General features: G+C 39.5%; 1 protein-coding gene across 1 annotated transcript in view; it reads left to right on the plus strand.

The window, feature by feature from the left end:
- Positions 1-3,802: 3,802 nt before the first annotated feature.
- SEC63 (SEC63 homolog, protein translocation regulator) overlaps positions 3,803-26,034 on the plus strand; it is a 68,728-nt gene continuing 46,496 nt past the window's right edge. The window contains exon 1 of the mRNA XM_046675569.1: positions 3,803-4,077. Coding sequence (XP_046531525.1) covers positions 3,954-4,077 — 124 coding nt within the window. The 5' untranslated portion in view covers positions 3,803-3,953. The remainder of the gene's footprint in view (positions 4,078-26,034) is intronic.

Here is a 26,034-nt window from a genome sequence, read left to right on the forward strand (position 1 = left end):
GGATAGCATTAGAGCAATATTGACAAGCCCAGCATACTCTTGAAAAGAGAGGAGCCAAAACACAAACCGGCTCCCGATTCTAAAGGAAAATCACAACCCTCAATTCCTCGTTTAAAATTGTTTTCATGGTTTCAGAGTTGAGCACAATCAAATCCTAATGTCTTTCCAACCCACACCTCCCTTCGTATTCTCTCCAAGTGTAAGCACAGAGTTTCATTGGGTTCTAAGGGCCTTAGCGGGTAGGGAATAAAAGGATTGCAATGGTTTAATACATTTTACCTTGTCGAAGTTCCAACATGTAGGTCATGATTTGAAATTTCAACCGGAATAACGTGGAAGCTTTTTGTAAATCATAAAATTGTTGTACAAATGTTACTTTGTTGATATTACTGTTGTCATTATGATGGGGTCAACTTTTCATCTCTATTAAGCACAAATAACAAAGAATTCATTGATTTGTATCAGAATAGATTTAGCTTTTAATGGAAGAAAATCCTGACTCTGAAACATAGTAATAAGGATTCTAAAATTAAAGATGATTTGCTAGGCTTTGGCAGTGAAGATTGTTGTAGGGTGGTGGGAGGGGAAAAAGGCTGGAAACAATTGCATGTAGCTACTTAATAATTCTTTCCCGTCTTTGAGGTTAATTCCATTAAGCAGGAAATTAAATAGTGTTATGGCTACACAGACGTATTTTGGTATGTATAAATACAAGTCAACACCAGTAATATAAGAATGATTTGCAAGGAAGAAAAGATTCACTCTAAGGAAAAAGCAAATTATTATTAAGAGGAATTTCTAAATAGTCAGGTTTTCTACACTTGAGAGGAAATATCTACCTAGCATTTAAAATGAAATTGATTAAAATATTCGTTTACAGACACATAGAGACAATGCAGAAACGCCTTTTAATGTGTGCTATTAGACAAAGAACAAAATGTGTTTGTAGCTCTGGTTGTACCATATTCACTTACCACTATTAAATATTTCATTAAAATGATCTCTTCAAAGAAACAATCGTGTTAATTTAAAAACATTGCTAATGAATCAGATATTGATTAATTAAAGTTATGATTCAGATTTGCTTTGGAGAATATTTGGGTGATCTGAGTTTATCTATGTTCAGTAATGTTAAGTTCTAGGATCAAATGTGTTTATACTTTTGAAAATAAAGTATCCATTTTCAAATCTTTAATCTGCTTTGGTAAAAAGAAATCATATTTTAGATTGGTCTGGAGTTTAGCAAATAAATGTCATTTGTTCAAAATGTTGTTTCATGGTTCAGTTCTGTTCAAGTCACTTTTATGCATGACTCCAAAGCTGCAGTAAAAAGATTACTCCTGCAGAAAAAAAAGTTAGAAGGGGAATATTTATCATCAATAATTTATATTGCCACAAGGTTATAAAACTGATGTATTATCTTCACACAAATGCTGAGTAAAACATATAATCGGAGTAATAAAATATAACCTGTTCAGCATTATTAAAACCTGAAAGACTTAATAACAAATTCAACATAAACAAAAGGAACTTCAGGATCCTACCCGCTTCATTTGAGCCAATTTTATGATTAATTTGTTTCTGAAGCAAGGCAAATTGTTCTGGGTATATCAGTGTTGGGTGATCACAATGCTCTGTTGATTTCATAGTAACATCCTCTTCCCCTCACTTCTCTGTTTTATCTTTTCCCCTCTAACATAGTCTTTGAAAACTTTATACAGGGAAAAATGAGAAGGGAAATGCAGAGAAAATGATTTTCTGAAATTTCCTTTCAGAATGGGTAGATAGGACATTTGAAAGGGAAGAGAGAATATATGTGAACATAATCTCTTACAAAGGAAAGCAAAACTGGTTACGATAAATACCAGATTTGAGAACATGAAATAAAAGATGACATGCCAGCAGATTTCTCTTCCAAAAATGGAAGGCATATTGAAAGAAACTTAGTAAATAGACTATGAAGTCTTAAAATGAGTTTTAAAAAATGTGTAATATGTGGTATTGTAACTGAGCAAAAAGGGGCTCGTTCTGCTCACTGCAATCTGGTGCCAACCAACTGCAAACAAGCCCATGGTTGAGAAAGGAAAATTTATAGGTTAGCTAGCATAATCAAAAGATGGCAGACTAGTGTCCTAAGGAACCATCTTAAAATCATACGGAATCTTGAGGCAGGTATACAGGGGAAATGGGCAGGGAAGGATGGGGGTTAGGGATGTTGACCCTCTAGTGTGACAAACTTCAAAGCACCACATTATCTCTTTCTTCTGTCATTTGTGATGGGTACCAAAGCAGAATTTTTCTTTCTGGAGGTCATGTTCCTCGGGAACTCAGAGAACAAAGTTGTCTCATCACAGCTAGGAGATATACGTAAGCAACTAGCAGATCATGTATTTCGTAAAAGCAAGAGGTGCTTAATCATCTAGGCTAGTGCAGGCTAGAATGTATTCACAGAAACAAGTGAGTCAGGGTCATAGTTACAATATTGCTTCTTTTCCCTAAGATGGCTTCCCTCATGTTAACTTAAGATCTAGCTGTTACAGTATTTGCTTATTACATAGTTTTTCCTTTGAAAAGCAACTTCACTGTAATTCACTTTAATCCTCACAACCACTCTGTGAGGTGGGTCAGGTGGGCCTTTCTTTAGACGCTGGGACAGGCCCCAGCCAGGGCTGCCCCGGGTCATTCCCACATTAGGTCACCAGCCCTGTCTGCTCCCAGCTCAGCTGACACGGGCCTCCGTGATCTCACAGCGAACGAAAGGGGAAGCTCCCCAGAGCGACTGCTCCCCAAGCCGTGCCTTCTGGAAGGGCAGATTCCTGTCCACATCCTGCGGGGAGTGCTAGCCGCTCTCAGTGAAGTGTTAAGGTGCTCGACCAGGTGGTGGTCAAGGGCACTGGTTTTGTGGCATGAGGGTGATCTGGGTTTGAATCCCCAGACCTTCTCTTACTGTGCATGACTTTAGGCAATCTCGCTGAGCCTCAATTTTCTTACCAATTTTCTTACTCAATTTTCTTACCAAGGGGTTTACTGACGATTAAATGGTATAAAGCAATAAAGGTCTTAGCCTACTGCCTGGCCGAAGAAAATAGTGGTGAACTGGTGGTTATAAACATTAGCTCTGGGTTGGGTAGGTCACCATCTCTTCTGGCTTGGGGAATCTCCATCTGCAAAATGGGCGCAGTCTAGTTAGCAGTCTTTTAATAGGCAACATACTCTGCAAAAAGACCGTACAACAAAACCCCTCACCATCCTCCCCTCCTGCGCCGGCCTGTTCTGAATGACCCTTGTTTCCAAAATGTGGGGGCTGGAGGAACGGATCCAGAACCTAAGGAAACATTATCAACCGGGGAAATTAAAAGGCGAGAGGGCAGGACAAGGTGAGGTACGTATGGGAAAGAGGGGGAGGCAAGAAGGAAGCCTCAGCTTTGCTCCGAAGGGCTGCAACCCCAGTCACCGGCAGGTGCAAGCCCGCGCCCACTCCTCGGCCCAGAAGCCTTCCCTGGGACCCCATAAACCAACCCAGAGGACCCGCAGTGGCAGGCTGGGAAAGGAAGCGGAGGAGGAAGTGGGTGGGACTCTAGGGCTAGAGGCGGGGCCCTGGAGGCCGCTCTGGCGGCGCTCGGGGGGCAGGGCTGTGGAGTACGGGGCGGGGTTAAGGGCGGGACCTCGCAGAGATCCACGGCTGCCCGCGCCACGTCTCCCTTAGCGAGCGTGTTGGAGAGAGGCGGGGGAGGAAAAACCGAGCGGGGCGGGAACTATCTGTTCTCGCGACAGCTGGCGAGGGCAGCGGCGGCGGCGGCGGCGGCGTGTCGGGGAGAGTAGCGTGGGGGCGGGGAGGCGAGGCGGCGGCGGCGTCGGAGCTACGCCACACGGGGTCGGAACGCTGGGAGCCAGAGCGCGGAGCGGGGTCGTGGCGGCGGCGGTGAGAAGAGGGAGGCGGAGGTGGGGGCGCCATGGCGGGGCAGCAGTTCCAGTACGATGACAGCGGGAACACCTTCTTCTACTTCCTCACCTCCTTCGTGGGGCTCATCGTGATCCCGGCCACATACTACCTCTGGCCCCGAGACCAGAATGCCGGTGAGTCCCGCTAGCAGCTGCCCGCCGACCCGCGCAGGCCCCGCTGGCCTCTTCGGGCCGCGCCGCTCCCGCGCGCTCCGGCCCAGCCCAGCGCGCCGCGTCCCGGGTGATACCGCCTGCACGGCCGGGCCTCGCGTCCCGGCGTCCGCCGCTGGCGGGGCCCGGGCTCGCCGTGTTCCCCTCGGTGCCTCTCGGGGCGCTGGTCCACCCCCTTCATTGTCCTCCTCGGGAGTTTCGCTTCGCACCCTCTCCCCATTGTTCTGGACGCTCCTTGCAGCCGCCTCCTGCCCCTTTGTCTTCTCTGCCCCTGGTTTCATTGGGTATTTTTCTTTATGGAGGGAGCAGGATGGAATGGGGAGGATGGCAATGGGGAGGTGAGAGAAGAGTTGGCCGAACGTGCAGGCACAACTCTGAGCCTCCAAGCCCCGGTCCTCGTCCCCCCGCACCCCCGTTTCCCGGTTGCAGCTGTCGTTACAGATGTTTCGGGCACCGTCTGAGCTGGGTGGCATGTTCAGGACTCCGACTGAGCTCACCAGCCGCCCCTCCCCCGTCCCTTCCCCCGGTGCTTTTTCATGTGTTCACTCACGCAGTGGGGGTTGGAGGCAATGCCATTATTCCCCTTAGCAAAAATAGGCTTTTCTCTATTTCCTTTTCTTTGGAGTTTCCTGTTTATGGCGGAAAAAGTGCAAGTATGAAGGATTAAATCTTGTAGGCAGTTCATCTTGTAGCTAGTTGTGAGGTAGCAGGTCCATTTGCTTTTAGTTTTGAGTCTTTTTCACATTAAAAACGTCGGATTAGAACACAGACTAATATAGATTCTTTTCAAGGCGTTTTATGTTTGGGTAATGTTTGGATTCCATTGGCTGCACTCTGTTAGGACATATGGCAGGTGATATTCTTAAAGCTGTGGAGCTGCAAGGCCCTAGTAGGTTGTTTATGGGAGCGTTCACAGTGACTATTACTCGGTTTTGAGTGTTAACGTTTAGGGAAAGCTTTCTGTTTCACAAGAGCTATGCTGACTTGATTAAATATCTTCTCGAGTGTGGTGGAGGTCCAGGTTGTCCAGGTTATATAGTGTACTTTGGGAAAATTATTGAACAGTGAAGCGTTGAATCAGTTCAGAACTTAATGCTGTAAGACTGACTCAGTGCTTTGTACAATTCTTGAGTTAAAAATAATGAAACTGAATTAAATTGAATTTAGGATAAATAGTAAAAAGAGTTCCATCTTTTTGTACATTTGACAAGTTTAAATAGTCATTAGATGCAAAAATCTGCCCATGGTGACTTTTTTTCTCATTCAGTAAATAGTGAAAATTGGATTTTGGACTGTTGTGTCTTTTTCTAAGTGTGTTCAAATTGTCTGGGTTCTTTGGATAGTGGTTGTAATATAAGTGATGAAGTCTTGATACCGTAATGACCTCTCTTATCTGCAAAACTTGGGATACTCTGGTAATTTTATTTCGAGTTAAAAGAGTGCCCTTTTCAGTAAAGTAGTTTATTTTCACTTATCACCCATTCGTGCATGCACTTGGTTGTGTGGAAGATGAAAGGGTGTTGGGAGAGTAGATAGATTTGGTTAGAATGTGTTTTGAGAAGCTGCCTTGATTTCAGAAATTAGTCATTTTGATCTACACTGCGTTTTTTAAATGTGATAGTGTCATGTTTTCGTGGTGGGTTTTGTGTCATAAAATTTGCCTGCTAACTTATATCATAGGCAAGTTATACTTGAGCCCCGCCAGCACATAGTTAGTGGAGGGAATTAATATTGACTATTTATGTCATAGACTTCAGATGTTACTTTATTTAATCTCCTTAAAAATACAATGAAGTAGCTTCTATTATCATCATCTCCACCCTGGCGTGAAGAAACTGGAGTTGAGAGAGCTTTAGTAACTTTCCTGTGTGGTGGAGCCTGGTCTGCTTAGTTTCGGAGACCTCTGTTGTTTCCAGATTGCTAGGTAGAAAGTTGGGTGTTGATATGCCCCTTCTCTGCATCTGGCGCTCTGCTTCATACTTGCCTTAATCAGTAAATATGCACATGTTGGTGTATTTGTTTGATCTTGATCAAAATTGCATTATAAAAATTAAGGTGGATACTTAAATGCTAGTCTAATCATCATGAAAACACCACTTGGACTTTCTTTTTGTGTATCTACCATAATGACTTGAGTTATTTCTTTAGTATTACAGTGGTATTAAAAGAATGTTTTTTATCCTAGTGACTTTTTTCTGAAGCCCACTTGCAACGTCTTGAACATCGAAGAGAAATCGTGAATTAGAGGTTCACCCAAAGCTCTGGAAAAGAAAGTTTTTTCAGATGTTTGCAGCAAAATAGTTTGATGACTTGTACTGACAGGAGGCTACTTGTAATCCTTATCTCATTTAAAAAAAAGTTATATTTTGCTGTTGGAATGTTAATTTATTTGATTATTGGTGCTGTTTTAGACCTCGAGGGCCTGTTAGGGTAGAAACACTGTACCGTCTTTCTAAAATCTGAAAAATTCTGCAGTATGTTTGTCCTCAGGGGATTTGAACAAAGAATGTGGACCTGTAGTAGTATTTTTGAATAACACAGCAGGATATTTTAACGTTTGATTCTGAAGCTTATTTTATTTAGCTTTCTTGTGAAACCATAAGTAGCCAAATACAAAAATATAAGCATCTTGAGTTTGAATTTCAGAGTTATTATGGAAATGTTGACTTTTCAGGGATATCCTCTGTATGAAGGCATGAAAAGACTTTCTTTGCTAGCAATTTTACACCCTTAAGTAAACCTTCAGTTTAAGAAATGGTTAGTTTTTTAAAAAGATGACACATTTGGGGCTTTGAGTTTCAAGGTTGATAGTTGTTTCATTGTTGCTCTTTTGGAATTATTGGGCTCTAGAGTCCATCAGAAAGCATAGTGCCATTTCAGAGATTGTAAAATCTAGAACTTGAAAGATACAAATAGCTTGGTCGTTGGCAAATTTGACGTGTTAATTGAAGTTTCTCTGTTACCCAAAACATTATCAGTGGAATCCTTTTGCCTTGATTTTTGTCTAATCTATTGGGCTAAATGCGCTTATAATTAATACCCCTTTTAGTAGTTGAGGGGTCCTCTTTATCTTAACCCTTACTCTCTTGGTGGTTTGCAAATTGGCTGAATAAGATGACTGACTACTTTTTCAGACCATTATGGACAAAAGCTCTGTATGAGGTAATAACATGGAGGATTTAGATTTTCTTGGAATAGTGATTCTCAATCCTGGCTACACATTAGAATCACTTGGGGAGCTTTTAAAAACACTTAGACCTGTCCCCAGATATTCTGATTTAATTGGTCTGGAGTGGGTGCTTGTGTATTGGTTTTTTAAAAGGTCCCTATGTGATTGTAAGTTGTAGCTAGGTTTGAGAAGTGCTACTAAGAGGAGAACTTCTTAGTAGTGGTCTTTGCTGGAGTTTTCATTTTAGGAGGTGGTGTATTGTGATATGTGCTCTTTGCTAAAAAAAAACAAAGAACAACCCTCTAATGTCTTAGCCTTTTTGTTTTACAAAACTAAGAAGCACTTACTGTAGAATAGTGCTGTAAAGTTCTTGTAGTTGAAAACCGAATATTTTTGTTAAAGCAACTTAAATAGTACGGATTTACAGTGATATTTGATGAAAGAAAATAACTGTTTGTAATTACTAGAATTTCAAATCAAAAGCATGCTTTTATTCTTCCCATAGGTTAAGGATTATAGATCCTTTGATTTGAGATAAAATATAGTAGTACTTTTTCCAAGTTTTTGTTTGTCTTTTGACTCCTTGACCTTACTTTTTCAAAACTTACTTGACCTTACTCCTTGATCTTACTTTTCCAAAACTGCCTGGTTTTGAAGTCTGGATCTGCTGCCTACTAACTCTGTAATCTTAGGGAAAATTATTTAGCTTCTGTGTGTTTTAGTTTACTCATCTGTAAGTAGAGACGGTAGTTACCTGTTTCATAGAATTAAAGTGAGGATTAAACAAATAAATATATGTAAAGTGTTTAGAACAGTGTCTGGCACATAGTGGGGCTGTTAGCTTCTACCAGTTTTGCTGATTATGTAGGCTTTCTGGAACAATTTGATTTAGTAGTTAAGTTTGAGTACTTAACTCAAAAAAATCGTCTGAGTGATTCCCGCCCCCATTATTTGAAAGGATTAATGAAACTTTTAAAAAAAGTTATATTTCTTTGTTCTTTGCTTGCTCCCTCTCAAACAGTGTACAAATGATTCAGCTTTCTGACTTGGGAATGTTAGTGGGAGTCCACTTTTAGTGCTTAGTGTAGAAAGAAAACTCTGAATTTGAAAAGTTAGAAGTTTTGAAGTTCCAACCTAGTCCCTATTTACTTATTTCTAAACTCTCAGCCTCATTTTCTAGGGGTAAGTATAACCTGCTGTATGTACCCAAGAAGTGATTATGAGAAGCAAAACACTAAGTGCATGTAAACATTCTTGAAGAACTAAACCTACTGTAGCAGTTCCTTCATTTCATTTAGCAAATATTTATAGAGTGTTAACTTTGTGCTAGATGCTGCTTTTAGGTGATGGGTGAGATTTTTAAGTGCATATAACTTTTTTCTTAGTAAGTTGCGCATACCCAAGGAGAAAAGCAGAAAGAAACAGAACAAAAATTGCTTGTAGTTCCGTCACCCAAATCACCCACAGGTGACTCAACATTTTGGTGTGTGCAGCCCTTTTTTCCCCAGTAGGGATGACTTTAGATGTAGTCCCTCCTCTTGTGGGGGAAGGCCCCACATCCCTGTCCAGTCTGAGACAGGTAATTGTGATGTGAACATCCCAGCTTTCTGCCATTCATTGAAAGTTTACTAGCCTCAAGGTGGATAGTGCTGAATGCCTGTTAGCACTTTGAGCTAGACTTGTGTATTATCCCAGTTTTATTCATGAGAAAACAGCCCTGGAGGAGGTAACCAACTTGCCTAAAGCCGTGTCCATACTAGGTGGAAGATGGGGTGTTGGATCCAAATCTGTATTATGCCAGAGCTTCTGTTAGCCACTATTCTGTGCTGCCTCCTGTAATTAATATAACATTATACTGAGTGTTAAAGTGGCAAGTGGAAAGTGCTGTTTGAGCACAGAGGAAGGAGTGAATAATTCTGTTTTGGGATTTGGGTGTTTCATGTAAGAGGAGGTGATTTGAGATACGTCTTAAAAGGTAAGTGGGAGAAGTGCATTCCAGATGTAGGGGAAAGCATATGCAAAAGCGTGGAGATGTTCAGTAAATGGCAAGATTTAAGATGATTGGCACTTAGGAGCAAATCAGTTATTTTAGGAAGTTTATACCTTACCCTGTAAGTTACTGGGTAAACAATGGAGGTTTTTAAGTAGGGTAATAACATGCTCAGTTTTGCTTTTGTGGAGCATTGTGTGGAGAATGGTTTGGTGAAAGAGGGTGAGGTGAGAGGTGGTGATATCAGGCTGGGTGGGGGAAAACTAGATGAGGAGGAGTACATTTCAGAGGCTTCTTAGTCCATTAAGATGTCAGAATGTAAGGGAATGGGCAGATGAGAAAGAGATTCTAAGATAGCTTGGGCTATTTATGGAATATAAGTACTGTGGAGGGAATGAGAGAGGGGAGTGCAAATTTTGAATTTTCACTCATTTCTGTCTTTACTTATTTCTCTCCCTCTTAAAAGCTGTTTGGTGATTGGCCTAATAATAACCTATTAACTTTTATCAGTTTTGGAATTGAGTGCAGGGAAAAGATGGAGATGAACATTTTTATTCAAAATGAAATGTTGTCCTTATCTATTGATTTAATTTATCTAGCTGATTTCTAATTATAGTAGAGTTGATTATCTCAGTCTCTTGTTGAGTGGATTTTTTTTAAAGAACTGGGTAGTATCAGTTTTGTGTTCAAAGGAGTATATTTTATGAATGTTCATAATTAATTTAGAGCATATAGTCTTCCTAAGACTTTAGATCTTGAAGGGATATTAGATGTCTGAGAAATTTGAGTCGTTTTAAAATAGTCATTTCCGGGCCCGGCCCCGTGGCCCAGTGGTTAAGTTCTTCACATGCTCTGCTTCGGCAGCCCAGGGTTCCACTGGTTCCGATCCTGGGTGCGGACATGGCACTGCTCATCAGGCCACGTTGAGGCAGCATTCCACATAGCACAACTAGAAGGACCCACAACTAAAATATACAACTATGTACTGGGAGGATTTGTAGAAAAAAGCAGAAAAAAGAAAAAAAAAAGATTGGCACAGTTGTTAGCTCAGGTGCCAATATTTAAAAACAAAAGATTAAAAAAAAAAATAGTCATTTCTTCTGTGTTCTATCCTGACAAAAAGGTATCAGACATGTAGCATATACACACTTAAGTCCTGCACAGAAGCAGCTACCAGCTGGGAACTTGGCAGTATGAATTATAGTACAGCATGTAGGCTTTATGAATGTGACAACAAGCATTGGATTAGTAAATGCGTTATGTACAATTGTTTTTTAAAGGTCATGTTGCATACTTGCTTGATCTGGAGAACCTGAAAAACAAAGACAGGGTTATTTTCATTTTCTCAGATGTTTGTTCCCTTCCTTATACTTTTATTCAGACGTAAAGAAGGTCAAAACAAATAACGTATCCATATTGTACTCAGACTTCCTTTTAAAAAATGTTTCCTATTACCAGACTTTTGATGAGAAATGTTGTTACACCATCTCACCATCACATTGTTTCTTTGAAAGGTGTTGTTCATTCTCTTAAAAAGATGTTACTTATACTTTGGAATTGTGTTTGTGTCAGTGTGTATGAAGGAATTTTCTCATGTAGACTCCAAATCTTTCTGGGTTTAGATTTTTGCCTGTTTAGTTAAATGTTAGTTATTGATTGAGCACATTCATTGTTTGCCTGTACTAGGAGCAGCAGACAATACAAAGATGAATGCAGTGTAAATATAGTGGAGTTTGTAATCTGGGTGGGGTGGGAGGATTAGGATTAGACCCATACACGAATTATTCTATCTAGAGGCCAACAAAGGAAATATAAGAGAAGTGAAAACAAGTGCTGTGGAAGTTAGCTGGATAAAGTATTTGCATGTAGTTGTGGATGACAGTGGAGGGCTAGGAGTCAGGGAAGTCTCTTCAGAGTAGGTCGATTTTGACTGGATTGTTAAAGGATGAGAAAGATTTAATGGGTGGAGTGGTGGGTGAGGGTGGTGGAAAGAAATCCCATGAGCAGAAGTATAGTGGCTGGAAAGCATGGGATGTGTTCAAAGTGCAGATCAGATCAGTTGTAGCGACTTCAGAGACTGAAAAAATGTGAGAAAAGGCCAGAAAAGTTTATTTAAGTCATATGGAGAACATGTATGCCCAGCTGAAGAGTTTTTATATGATTTGGTTGACTGTATGTCATTTTTGGATATTTTAGCAACTGTACTATATGCAAGTTAGTGTAATAACATCTCAAAGAATGAGAAGGAACAGAGATTAAGCAGCAGACAGGAAATACTGTGGATCTGAACAGTGATGGTGGCATTAGGAAGCTAAGATACACACTTGAGATACTACGGAGGTAGAATCTTTTCCTTTTTTTAAAGAATTTGTAGTTTTAGCCATTTTAAATGTACAGTTCAGTAGCATTAATTACATTCACAGTGTTGTGCAACCATCACCACTACCTTTTTCCAAAATTTTTCTTTACCCTAAACAAACTCCAGCTGTTGAGCAGTAACTCCCCTTTCTCCCTTTCCTCCAGCCCCTGGTAAACTCTTATCTACTTTTGGTCTCTAAATTTGCCTATTCTAGCTATTTCATATAAGTGGAGTCATATAGTAATTGCCCTTTTGTGTCTAACTTATTTCATTTAGCGTAATGTTTTCAAGATTCATCCATGTTGTAGCACCATGTATCAGAACTTCCTTCTTTACGAATGGGTGAATAATATTCCATTGTAGGGATGTGTACCACATTTTTAGCTGTTCATCTGTTGATGCACAGTTGGGTTGTTTCCACCATTAGTCTATTGTGTATAATGCTGCAAGGAACACTGGCATACAATATCTGAGTCCTCATTTTCAGTTCTTTTGGTTGTATTCCTAGGACTGGAATTGCTGGGTCATATGGTAGTTCTGTGTTTAGCTTTTTGAGGAACTGCCAGACTTTTTTATAGTGGCGGCACCATTTTACATTCCTACCAGCAATGTATGTGGGTTCCAGTTTCTGCACATCCTCTTCAACACTTATTTTCAGTTTTTAAAAAATTATAGCCATCATAGTAGGTGTGAAGTGGTGTTTCATTATGGTTTTGATTTGCATGTTTCTGATGGCTAATAATGTTCAGCATCTTTCATGTGCTTATTGACCTTTTGTATATCTTTGGAGAAATGTGCATTCAAATCCTTTGCCCATTTTTAAATTGGGTTGTTGATCTTTTTCTTGTTGAGTTGTAGGAGTTCTTCATATATTCTAGATGTGAATCCCTAATTAGATATGTGGTTTGCAGATATTTTCTCCCATTCTGTAGATTGTGTTTTCACTTTCTTGATTATATCCTTCGATGCACAAAAGTTTTTAATTTTGAAGTCCAGTTGAACTGTTTTTTCTCTTATTGCTGTGTTTTGTTGTCATATCTAAGAATCCATTGGCAAATCCATGGACATGAAAATTTACCCCCTTGTTTTCTCTTAAGAGAATTATGTTTTTAGCTCTTATATTTAGGTCTGATTTATTTTGGGTTAATTTTTGTATGTGATGTGAGGTAGAACTCCAACTTCATTCTTTTCCATGTGGAAATCCAGTAGTCCCAGCACTATTTGTTGAAGAGACTGTTCTTTCTCCATTGAATGGACTTGGCACCCTTGTTAAAAATCAGTTGGCTCTAGGTATATGGGTAGAAGCTATTTTTATAGGATATTCAGTAAGTTATCCTTATGAGCATGCTGTAGCAGTGAGGACATCAGAATGTTAGAATTCCTCAAGGCTCAGTCCTTGACTTCTTTTCCATCTGCGCTTACTCCTTTGGTGTAGTCTCATCCTATCTCATGGCTGTAAATATCATCTATATGATGAGGATTCCCAAATTTATATTTCCAGTCTAGAACTCTTTTTTGAACTCCAGACTTGTGTATATATAAGTGCCCAGTCCACGTTTCCATTTGGATATCTGTAGAATCTTAACATACACAAAACTGGTGTGATTTCTGTCTCACCTCTCTTCAACATCTTGACCCGCAGTCTTCTCCGTCTCAGTTAATCACAGCGGCCTCTTCAGCCGTTCAGGCAAGAAGTCTTGGGGTTATTCTCTACTCAATTCTTTATCTCCTACTCTACTTCCAGACTGTTAGCATGTCCTGTTGGCTCTACCTTCAAATTATATCCCGTCTGACCATTTCTCATTACTCCACCATCACTACCATCCTGGTTTATTGCCTGGTTGTCATTAGCCTCTTAACTAGTCTTTGTTTCTACTCTTGCTGTTTGCAGTCTATTTTCAAAATAGTACCAGAGTGATCCTCTTAGATGAGAAGCCAGCAGTTGTCACTCTTCTGCTCAGAACCTTTTAAGGCTCTCCTCTCTCAATCACAATAGGAGCTCAAGTCTTGAGAGTGTTCTGTAAAGACCTTCATGATCTCTTTGATCTTATTAGTACCCTGCCTCTTGCTATTTCCATTCTAGCCACACTAGCCTATCTGCTGTTCTTAGAGCACACGAGGCCCGCTCCTTCCTTCAGACCTTTTACTGTTGCTGCTCTGTTTGCTGAGGCTTTTACTTTAGATAGTAGCCACACTTCTACCGCCCTCATCTCCTTTATGTCCTTGCTCAAATGCCATCTTTTCAGTGATGCCTCTAATACTGGCTGTTGAAGAATGGTGGTGCCATTCATGCAAACTGCTGAAAAGAATTTATAGTCCTATTTCCTTTTTTAGAAAGGAGCTATAAAAATGTTAAAAATTTTAAATGTAGCAATTCCATTTCTGGGACTCTGGTGTAAGGATATAGTTCTAAATACTTACAAGACCAAAGAAAGATACTGTGATATTGTGATTTATAAGTATATATTTAGTCATTCATATGGTCTTTCTCTACAGTTCCTGGCTCACACCTCCCCAAACCCTTGGAATTTCCTAAGTGTTCAAAGTCATAAAGATGTCTTTTGTTATGTGAGTGAGATGACTTTTGGGAGTCAAAAACGTCAGGATTGGGGCCTGTTGCCTGGAGAACGAACCATGTGATTAGAGGGTTGGAACTTTCAGAGAGGGGCTAGAGATTGAGTTCATTTGCCAGTGGCCATTGAGTTAATCAATCACGCCTATGTAATGAAGCCTCCATAAAACCCCAGAGGGACACTTTGGAGAGCTTCTGGATTAGTGAAGACGTGGCGATTTGGGGAGAGTGGCGTGCCCAGAGAGGACATGGAAGTTCCTTGCCCTTTCTCTATACCTTGCCTTACACGTCTCTTCCATTTGGCTCTTCTGAGTTACATCTTTTTATAATAAACTGGTAATCCAGTAAGTAAAATGTTTCTCAGTTGTCTGTGCCACTCTAGCAAATTAATCAACCAAAAGAGGGGGTCAGTGGAACCCCCAGTCTGTAGGTGGTTGGTCAGAAGCACAGGTGATAACCTGGGCTTTCGACTGACATCTGAAGTGGCGTGGCAGTACAGTTTTGTCGAACTGAGCTCTCAACCTGTGGAATTTTATGCCGTCTCTGGTAGACAGTGTCAGAATTGAGTTGAATTCTCTGACAGCCAGCTGGTGTTCTGAGAATTGCTTCTTGGAAGTGAGTGTGGGGGGACCCTTCCCCTCCATGTTGCAAATTGAGTCTCAGAACACCAAAAAATTCAAAACAATTTATGTCTAATTGTAGGATGGTAGGTATATTATGGTGTCCTTATTCATTTGGTTATTAGTAGTAATTAAGTGATGTTTTTAATGAATTTCCAAGCATGGGAGATGTTTAGAGATTAAAAAATTAAAAATTACAGGTAATGTGATCTTAACACAAACTTAAGCTTTTTGTGTTTGTATCTCAATTTGTAAATGGTACATGATAGAGTGCTACCTTAAATTAACTTTTGTATGTCCTGTTCCTTCTCCTGCTCTCTGAGAAACTCTATCACTTGGGCAACTGCTGCATTGGGGAAAAGTAGTAGGTGTCATCAGTATGGTGGAAGTGTCCTTGAGGGCTGTGACTGAGGCAGTCCCACAGCCCTCTAATTGAGGGAAGCTCATTGCCCCTAGAAGTTAGTTGCTGAAGCTTCCTTGTTCACAAAGATCTCTCCCCTAAGTATGTACCTTCAACCTTGCCAAGTCCCCTTTCTTCCTTCCCCTTTCCCAAATACTCTCCTAAAGAGGACTAAAAAGGAAACATTAAATTGCTATTAGTGATTATCATCTGGTTGTTGGAATGGTGAATGTTTTCTTCTTTCTGCTTTATCTATAAGCTGAGTTTTCTGTACGGATTTGTATTAACGTCTAAAAACTAATTTAAACAGTCTCTGGCTAGATTGGCTGTTATCTTGAGCAAGACATTCTATGTACCTCTTATCTCTAGAGGCCTTTTCAGTTCCCTGAACTTTTTTTACTTTGGGGTATGTAGTGTTTAAGGTCCCAGTGGGACATACATCCTTGAAGGTGTTTTAAGTTGTCTTTTCTTTTTAAAAGCTAGCAAGCTAGCATTTCTTTAACAGTACTTGAGTTTTTCTATTTTTGTCTTGTTTTGTCTCTTTTAGAGGTAATTACCCTTTGACCTGGGCTGTGGATTATCACTATAAGCTTAAGGTGAAAAGAAAAACAAGAGAGAGGTAATGGTAGAGGATTGGATGAAGAGTGAAGTAGCTAACAGGGTAGATGTGTTATTGGCAGATGAGATGGCAGGGTAAAAAGGACCCTTTGATAGGATTTTAGGTCATATTTGAGACTATGCTAAGGAGACATAGCATCTTTCTCCAACTCACTTGGAGCATACTATAATTTGTTTAGAATCCTGCACTATCTTGCACCTCTAGTTTGAGAAATGCAACTTGAAATGAATCATTTTACCGTTGAGAATCCCCTTCTTGCCTTAGTAATACCTTCTGGCTTAGAGACAGATGGCTCATAAAAAATTCCTGTGTCCTACAGATATGAAGGATGGATGTTTGCTTTTCTTTTGGACCTGGACACTTCTATAGCAAATGAAACTAAAACAAAAAAAAACTGTCTTGCCACTTTTTCTCCAAAATTTATGTGTTGTTTTGCCTTGTCCCACACTCTTCAGTATTGAAGTCCTTGCAGCAGTTTGATTTGTAGCACTTTTTTTTTGGTCTGTAAACTTCTATTTCACCAGACTTTTTGTTACGGATGTCATCTATTCTGAAGATTGGCCCTGAGCTAACATCTGTTGCCAGTCTCTTTTTTCTTTTCTTCTTCTGCCCCGCAAAGCCCCCCAGTACATAGCTGTATATTCTAGTTGTAGGTCCTTCTAGTTGTGCTATGTGGGACGCTGCCTCAGCGTGGCTTGATGAGCGGTGCCATGTCTGCCCAGGATCTGAACCGGCGAAACCCTGGGCCGCTGAAGTGGAGCGTGCAAACTTAACCACTCGGTCATGGGGCCGGCCGCTAGAGGTCTCACCTGTTCAGTTTGTTTTTAGCTGCTCCTTGTTCTTAAATTTTTTGACTCGGATTTCTTCATGTTACATTTTCTGCTTTGGACATATAATCAGGATAGGTGTGTTAAGTTAATGAGAACAGGGACACAGTATATTTTAGCTGCTTTTGAGAATTGTTTAGGCGATCTAGTTATTCTTTTTAGGGGAAGGCAGTTAAAGTGAATAAGTGCATAGGCCTGTGAATTTACACCTGGGCACAAGTCCCATCTCTGTTCTTTAATGATTATTTGCTATTCCATTGGTACCATCTGTAATTTTGGGCTAGTTACTTAACCTTTCTGAGCTTCATGTTTTTTGTTTGTTTGTTTTTGTTTTTTTAAGTTTACTAATACATATATACATACATACTCCCTGGGTGGTTAGAAGTCTAAATGAGATAATTCATACATTCAACAGATACTTATTAAGCACCTGCTATTTGCCAGGCATTGTGTCAGGCAATGGAATATGGGGGTGAAAAATATAGATGGGATCCCAGTTCTCTTGAAGGTTATATCCTAATGTGGGGGAGATGATTGACATATTACATATAAATAACAAAAAATATCAGATAGTGATAAATACTGTATAGAGAAGTAGAGTATTCAGAGAATGTCTTCCTGAGAATGTTTCTTCAAGCTGAGTGACAAAAGGGACAGCCATTCAAAGATCTGAACTGCGTGGGAAAAGCCTGTTTCAGGCTGGGGCAACAGTTGTGTACAAAAAGCCTTTAAGACAAGGAGGAGTTGGGCATATTCCAGGAAGAGAGAAGAACAAAGTGGCAGGAGGTGGCAGGTGAGGAGGATAATCTGGGATAAAGTCAGAGAGGGAGCTGGAGAGTAGATCATGTCTATAAGCCAGCGTCAGAAGCTTGGATTTTGTTTTAGGTGCAATGGGAAGTTATTGAAGATTTTTAAGCAGAGAAATAACAAGATCTGACTTAATAGTCTCCTGTTTCTTAATGATGTGGAAAAAATTTTTTTAGCCGGCTTGAATATATATCCTTTTAAGGATGAAATCATATCTCCTTAAAGTGTTTAATTTATAAATTTTAGTTACATATTTAAAAATCACATCCTATAAAGTATAGTACTTTAAAAATAAAGTTTTATCCCCCTACATTTCAGCAAACAGTTATTTTCACATTCCTCATGTATTCAACCTCAGTGTCTTTGTGGTCACCAGAGCTATTTTTTGTCATCTAACAGTGTTTCAGAATATGTACATTTCATTTGCATATGTTTGGGATGTAGCACTTTTGGGTTCTGAATATGATACCATCATTGGAAATTTTATTCCAAGCCACAGTGTAGCATTATATAACATTAGGTATTTTGATCATCCTGTAGGTGGGGGTGTGTGTGTGTGTGTGTGTGTGTGTGTGTGTGTGTGTATTTGGTTTTAGTTGAGGTCCATAATAGTTTATAACATTGTGAAATTTCAGTTGTTCTTTATTATTTGTCAGTCACCATATATCATATGATCAGTCAGTGGGCACTTGGGTTGCCTCCACTTCTTGGCTGTTGTGAATAATGCTGCACTAAACATAGGGATGCGTAAATTTCTTTGAATTGTTGATTTCAAGTTCTTTAGATAAGTACCCAGTAGTGGGATAGCTGGGTCATGTGGTATTTCTATTTTTAATTTTTTGAGAAATCTCTATAGTCTTTTCCATAGTGGCTGCACCAGTTTGCATTCCCCCCAGCAGTGTAGGAGGGTTCCCTTGTCTCCATGTTCTCTCCAGCGTTTGTTGTTTCTTGTCTTGGTAATTATAGCCATTCTGACTAGTGTAAGGTGATATTTCATTGTAGTTTTGATTTGCATTTCTCTCATGGTTAGTGATATGAACATCTTTTCGTGTGCCTGTTGGCCATCTGTATGTCTTCTTTGGAAAAATGTCTGTTCATATCCCCTGTCCATTTTTTGATCAGTTTTTTGTTGTCGTTGTTGAGTTGTATGAGTTCTTTATATATTTTGGAGATTAACCCCTTGTTGGATATATGATTTGCAAATATTTTCTCTCAGTTGGTGGTTGTCTTTTCATTTTGTTCCTGGTTTCCTTTGCCTTGCAGAAAGCTTTTTAGTCTGATGAACTCCCATTTGTTTTTTTTCTTTTGTTTCCTATGACTGAGTAGACATGGTATTTGAAAAGATCCTTCTAAGATTGATGTCAGAGAGTGTATTGCCTATGTTTTCTTCTAGGAGTTTTATGGTTTCACATCTTACCTTCAAGTCTTTAATCCATTTTGAGTTAATTTTTTTGTTTGGTGAAAGATAATGGTCTGCTTTCATTCTTTTGCATGTGGCTGTCCAGTTTTCCCAACACCATTTATTGAAGAGACTTTCCTTTCTCCATTGTGCATTCTTAGCTCCTTTGCCAAAGATTAGCTGTCACTACATGTGTGGTTTTATTTCTAGGCTTTCAGTTCTGTTCCGTTGATCCGTGTGCCTGTTTTTATACCAGTACCATGCCGTTTTGATTACTATAGCTTTGTAGTATGTTTTGAAGTCAGGGATTGTGATGCCTCCAGCTTTGTTCTTTTTTTTTAGGATTGCTTTAGCAGTTCGAGGTCTTTTGTTGCCCCATGTGAATTTTAGGATTCTTTGTTCTATTTCTGTGAAGAATGTCATTGGGATTCTGATTGGGATTGCATTGAATCTGTAGATTGCTTTAGGTAGTGTGGACATTTTAACCGTATTTATTCTTCTGATCCATGTGCATGGAATATCTTTCCATTTCTTCATGTCCTCATCCATTTCTTTCAATAATGTCTTATAGTTTTCCTTTTATAGATCTTTCACCTTCTTGGTTAAATTTATTCCTAGATATTTTACTCTCTTTGTTGCAATTGTAAATGGGATTGTATTCTTGAGTTCTTTTTCTGTTAGTTCATTATTAGAGTATAGCAATGCAACTGATTTTTGTAAGTTGACTTTGTACCCTGGAACTTTGCTATAGTTGTTTATTATTTCTAATAGTTTTCCAAAGGATTCTTTAGGATTTTCTATATGTAAAATCATGTCGTCTGCAAACAGCGAGAGTTTCACTTCTTCCTTGCCTATTTGGATTCCTTTTATTTCTTTTTCTTACCTAATTGCTCTGGCCAAAACCTCTAGTACTTTGTTGAATAAGAGTGGTGAGAGTGGGCACCCTTTTCTTGTTCCTGTCTCAGAGGGATGGCTTTCAGTTTTTCCCTATCGAGGATAATGTTGGTTGTGGGTTTGTCATATATGTAGCCTTTATTATGTTGAGGTATTTTCCTTCCATACCCATTTTATTGAGAGTTTTTATCATAAATGGATGTTGGATCTTGTCAAATGCTTCCTCAGCATCTGTTGAGATGATCGTGTATTTTTTATTCCTCATTTTGTTAATGTGGTGGATCACATTGATTGATTTGCGGATGTTGAACCATCCCTGCATCCCTGGTGCAAGTGAGTTTTCCCACTTGATCATGGTATATGGTCCTTTTAATGTATTGCTGTATTCAGTTTACCAATATTTTGTTGAGGATTTTTGCATCTGTGTTCGTTAGTGATATATTGGCCTGTAATTTTCCTTCTTTGTGTTGTCCTTGTCTGGCTTTGGTATCAGGATGATGTTGGCCCTGTAGAACGTATTAGGAAGTATTTCGTCATCTTCAGTTTTTTGAAATCGTTTCAGAAGGTGTTAAGCCTTTTTTGAATGTTTGGTAGAGTTCTCCAGAGAAGCCATCTGGTCCTGGACTTTTATTTTTTGGGAGGTTTTTTGTTATTGTTTTTGTTTTTGAGGAAGATTAGCCCTGAGCTAACTGCTGCCAATCCTCCTCTTTTGGCTGAGGAAGACAGGCCCTGAGCTAACATCTGTGCCCATCGTCCTCTATATGTGGGACACCTGCCACAGCATGCCTTGACAAGCAGTGCGTAGGTCCACATCTGGGATCCGAACCAGTGAACTCAGGGCCACTGAAGCGGAATGTGCACATTTAACCACTGGGCCACCAGGCTGGCCACAGGAGGTTTTTGATTACTGTTTCAATCTGTTTACTTGTGATTGGTGTATTCAGATTCTCTGTTTCTTCTTGGTTCAGTTTTGGGAGGTTGTAGGAGTCTAAGAATTTATCCATTTCTTCTAGCTTGTTCAATTTGTTGGCATATGGTTTTTCATAGTATTCTCTTATAATCTTTTGTGTTTCTGCAGTATCTGTTGTAATTTCTACTTTCATTTCTAATTTTATTTATTTGAGCCATCTCTTTTTTTCTTAGTGTGTCTGGCTAAGTGTGTGTCAGTTTTGTTTATCTTCTCAAATAACCAGCTCATAGCTTTATTGATCCTTTCTGTTGTTTGTTTCGTCTCTATTTCATTTATTTCTACTCTGATTTTTATTATTTCCCTCCTTCCGCTGACTTTGGGCTTGCTTTGTTCTTCCTCTAATTCTGTTATGTGTAGTTTAAGAATACTTACTGAGATTTTTCTTGTTCGTTAAGGTGGGCCTGTATTGCTATAAAATTCCCTCTTAGGACCACTTTGTTGCCTCCCGTATGAGTTGGTATGGTGCATTTTCATTCTCATTTGTCTCCAGATATTTTTTGATTTCTCCTTTAATTTCTTCATTGATCCATTGGTTCTTCAGTAGCATGTTGTTTAGTTGCCACATCTTTGTCCCTTTCCCAGCTTTTTTCTTGCAGTTGATTTCTAGTTTCATAGCATTATGGTCAGAAAAGATGCTTGATAGGATTTCAGTCTTCTTAAATTTATCGAGACTTGCCTTGTTTCCCAACATATGATGTAGCCTTGAGAATGTTCTCTGTGCACTTGAGAAGGATGTGTATTCTGCTGTTTTTGGATAGAGTGTTCTCTGTATATCTGTTAAGTCCATCTGGTCTAGTTTTTTGTTTAAATCCACTATTTCCTTGTTGACTTTCTGTCTGGATCATCTATCCATTTATGTAAGTGGGGTGTTAAGTTCCCTAACTAGTATTGTGCTGTTAATATCTCCTTTTAGATTTGTTAATAGTTGCTTTATGTACTTTGGTGCTCCTGTGTTGAGTGTGTATATCTTTATAAGTGTTATGTCTTCTTGGTGGAGTGTCCCTTTTATCGTTATATACTATCCCTCTTTGTCTCTCATTACCTGTTTTGTCTTGAAGTCTAGTTTGATATACGTATGACAACACCTGCTCTTTTGTTTGCCTTTAGCTTGGAGGATTGTTTTCCATCCCTTCACTCTGAGCCTGTTTTTTTTTTTTTTGAGGAAGATTAGCCCTGAGCTAACTGCTGCCAAACCTCCCCTTTTTGCTGAGGAAGACTGGCCCTGAACTAACATCCATGCCCATCTCACTCTACTTTATATGTGGGATGCCTACCACAGCATGGTGTGCCAAGCAGTGCTGTGTCCGCACCTCTGATCTGAACTGGCCAACCCTGGGCCACCGAAGTGGAATGTGCGCACTTAACTGCTGCGCCACTGGGCCGGCCCGAGCCTCTGTTTGTCTTTAGAGCTGAGATGTGTTTCCTGAGGCAGCATATTGTTGGGTCTTGTCTTTTGATCAATCCCTCCACTGTGTCTTTCGATTGGAGAGTTCAATACCTTTGCATTTAGAGTGCTTATTGATAGATGAGGGCTTAATGCTGCTATCTTATTGCTTGTTTTCTCGTTCGTCTGCCTTTCCCTTGTTTCTCATCCTGTGTATTTTGGATTACCAGTTCAGTTTGGTAGTTCTCTGTGGTAGTTTTCTTGGTTTTCTCTTTATTGTTTGTGTTTCTGTTCTGATTATTTGTTTAGTGGTTACCATGAGGTTTGTATAAAAAGTCTCGTAGATGCAATAGTCCATTTTCTGATAGCCTATTTCCTTAGACTAAGCCAATTCCGTCTCTTTCCTGTTCCCGTTCTAAGTTATTGTCACAACTTATTCCATCTTGTATTGTGAGTTTGTGGTTAAAATGATGAGATTATATTTATTTTTGATGTTTTTCTTCCCTTTATCTTTAATGTTGCTAACCTGTTTTTTGTTTGCTAACCTGTTGTGAGAGGGAGCTGCAATTTTCTGATTTTTGTTTACCTGTGTATCTCTTTGCTCAAGGCTTTGTAACCCCCCACCCCCCTTTTTAAAATCAGGTGTGAGGGTCTTCTTGAGCATTTCTTGTAGGGGGGTGTCTTGTGGCGATGAACTCTATCACTGGCTAGAGTATTCTTGGCTGAAAGTTTCTGTCCTTCAGAATTTTGAATATATCATTCCACTCTCTCCTAGCCTCTAAGGTTTGAGAAATCCCCTGAAAGCCTGATAGGGATTCCTTTGTAAGTTATTTTCTTCTGCCTTGCTGCCCTTAATATTTTCTCTTTGTCATTGACTTTTGCCAGCTTTACTACTATATGCCTTGGAGAAAGTCTTTTAACATTGATATAAATCAGAGTTCCAGTAGCCTCTTTCGCATGTATTTCCAGCATCTTTCCCAGATTTGGAAGTCCTCAGCTGCTGTTTCTTTGAACAAGCTTTCTGCTCCGTTCTCCTCCGTTTCTCCCTCTGGAATACCTATAATCCTTATGTTACATTTCCCAATTGAATGGGATATTTCTCAGAGAATTTCTTCATTTCTTTTTAGTGTTAGTTTTCTCTTCTTCTCCATCTTCATGCATTTCTATATTTCTGTCCTCTAAGCTGCTAATTCTGTCCTCCATAATATCAGCTCTGTTATTCAAGGATTCCGGATTTTTCCTTATGTCATCTATTGTGTTTTTTATCTCCAACATTTCTAATTGGTTTTTCTTTATAGTTTCAATTTATTTTGTGAAGAACTTCCTGATTTCTTTGAGCTATCTGTATTTTCTTGTAAGTTGTTGAGTTTTTTTATGATAACCATTTTGCATTTGCCGTCATTTAGATTATAATTTCTGTGCCTTCAGGATTGATTTCTAGGTATTTGTCGTTTTCCTTCTGGTCTGGAGTATTAATAAATTTTTTGTACTGTTTTATGGGGTGGATTTGTGCCTCAGCATAGTGATAGTGTCTGGTTGCCAGCTTCCACCTGCTGCCACTGGGTGGGAGTCAGGAGCTGTGTATTCTGAGCCTGCCACTGTCCCTGCCTCACTCTCGCACAGCTGCTGCTTTTCTATCATATGTGCAGGTGCTCTAGCCAGTGGTACGAGCTGGAGCACTGGATGGAAGGAGGGTCGGCTTCTTTCACCTGTGTGATCCCAGGGTCTTGTTGCTTTGCCCTTGCTGTCTGCTCTCCAGGGGTGCTGGCTTGATGAAGACACTGCTGTGCTGGCTTAGCGACCTCTGTGATGGACTTTCCTATGGGCTTTGAGGGAACTTGGAGAGTTGAAGGTGTTCCTGCCAAGGGCCCCTCCTCCCTCTCCCAATCCCCATTCTCTCAGAGCCACGCACAGTCCTGGGGTCGCTGCTGTTTGGGAGGGAGAGGAGATCCCCTGACCTCCTTTCACTTCCTTCTGGGGTCCAGCACTTCCACCTTCAGACATGGCTGCATAGGTCTCTCAGATGTCTTTTGTGTTGTTTGAATGTGCTCTGTTGGCATATGAATGTCCTTTTCATTGTATCTTAGAGGAGGGAGTTTAAGGGAAGTGCTTGCTTTGCCATTATGCTGATGTCACTCCCAAACTGTCTCTCTTTTGATTTCTTTTTAGTCTTAGTTTTCTCTTCTCCATCTGATGCGTTTCTGTATTTTTGTTCTCTAAATTTCTAATTCTGTCCTCTATAGTATCAGCTTTGTTATTTAAGGTTTCCAGGCTTTTCTTTATCTCATTCATTGTTTTTCATCTCCAGCATTTCTGAGTGCTTTCTTTTAGTAGTTTCAGTCTCTTTTGTGAAGAATTTGCTCTGTTGATTGATTTTATTTCTGATTTCATTAAACTGTCTTCCTGAGTTTTCTTGTAACTCGTTGAGTTTTTTATGATAGCTATTTTGAATTCTCTGTCATTTAGCTTGTAAATTTCTGCACCTTCAGGGTTGATTTCTGGGTCCTTGTCATTTTCCTTCTAGTTTAGAGTGTTAATTACCTCTTTATACTATTTGATAGAGTGGATTTGTGCCTTTGCATAGTGCTAGCATTTTACTTTTCATTTTTATTTTTTTTTGGGGAAAGTGTACCCTGAGCTAACAAGTGTTGCCAGTCTTCCTCTGTTTTTTCTTCCTCCCCAAAGCCCCAGTACATAGTTGTATGTTCTAGTTGTCATTCCTTCTAGTTCTACTCTGTGAGGCACCACCACAGCATGGTGACTGACAGATGAGTGATGTGCTTCCATTCTTGGGAACTGAACCTGGGCCACCGAAGTGGAGTGCACCGAATTTAACCACTAGGCCATCAGGGCTGGCTCTAGAAATAAGTTTTAATATTTAGAGTTTTAACTTTTTTTGAACATATGGGATATTTACAAGTTGCTTATAAGTAAAAGCGTAACTGATATTTTATTCTCATTTTATTAATTCGTTAATTTCTAATATTTATTTTTGCCCTAATAACATCAAAACAAATGTAGCATCAGAAATTTTAACTTGTAAAACCTTATAAATGTTAAACTTGAGTATAATAAACTTAGTGATACTTTTTGGTGATATATGCCAAAGCGTTTAGAGGTGAAGTGTCTTCATGTCTGCAACTTACTCTAAAGTAGTTCAGATAAAAAGGAAGGGGAGGAAAAGAGGGAACTGGAGATACAGCCAAGAGTTGCAAAATGTTAACAATTGGTTAATTTACATGAAGGGTATTGTTCATGATCTTCCAATTTCTCTGAAGGCTTGAAAATTTTCAAAATAAGTTGGGAAAAACTTAGTCATGGAATAAAAAAACTTATTTTAAGAGGTGTCGGTATTATAAGAAATGAGTTTCCAGGATAAAAATATATTACATTAGGATAAAATTATTGGGGGGAAGTAGAATGAAGGGCTTGTGCATGAATTTGTGTAAATGGATGATGTTGGATATGAAATTGCTATGGTCTTTAGATTTCGTTGGTACATTTAAAAGTGAAAAAAATCCTTTTATTTTAAAATTTCAACTTTATGTCAGAAGTGACATTTTACAACTCTACAAACCGATGATGCAAAATTTTTGATGCCAAATTAGAAATCTACATGAAGGTACATGATTTTAAAAAATTCTTTTGTGGTAAGCATGCAAACAGGTTTGAAGGCTTCAGATCTGGCTAACATTCTTTCAGCTCTTTGGGTTCTAGGAATATGGTGCTAAGACTTCACTCAGTTATACTACAACTGGCGGATCATCCTGGCATGCACAGATGGATGTGACTCTTTTAGCAAAGGCGTTGTACAGCTTATGAAACAACCGTAATAACCTTCCCCCAAACCTAGACTTACTCCCACAGACATGTAAACTTTATGTCCAGCTCCTGAGAGCAGTCATAATATG

Source organism: Equus quagga, chromosome 11 (genome assembly GCF_021613505.1).
Source record: "Equus quagga isolate Etosha38 chromosome 11, UCLA_HA_Equagga_1.0, whole genome shotgun sequence".
Taxonomy (NCBI): Eukaryota; Metazoa; Chordata; class Mammalia; order Perissodactyla; family Equidae; genus Equus; species Equus quagga.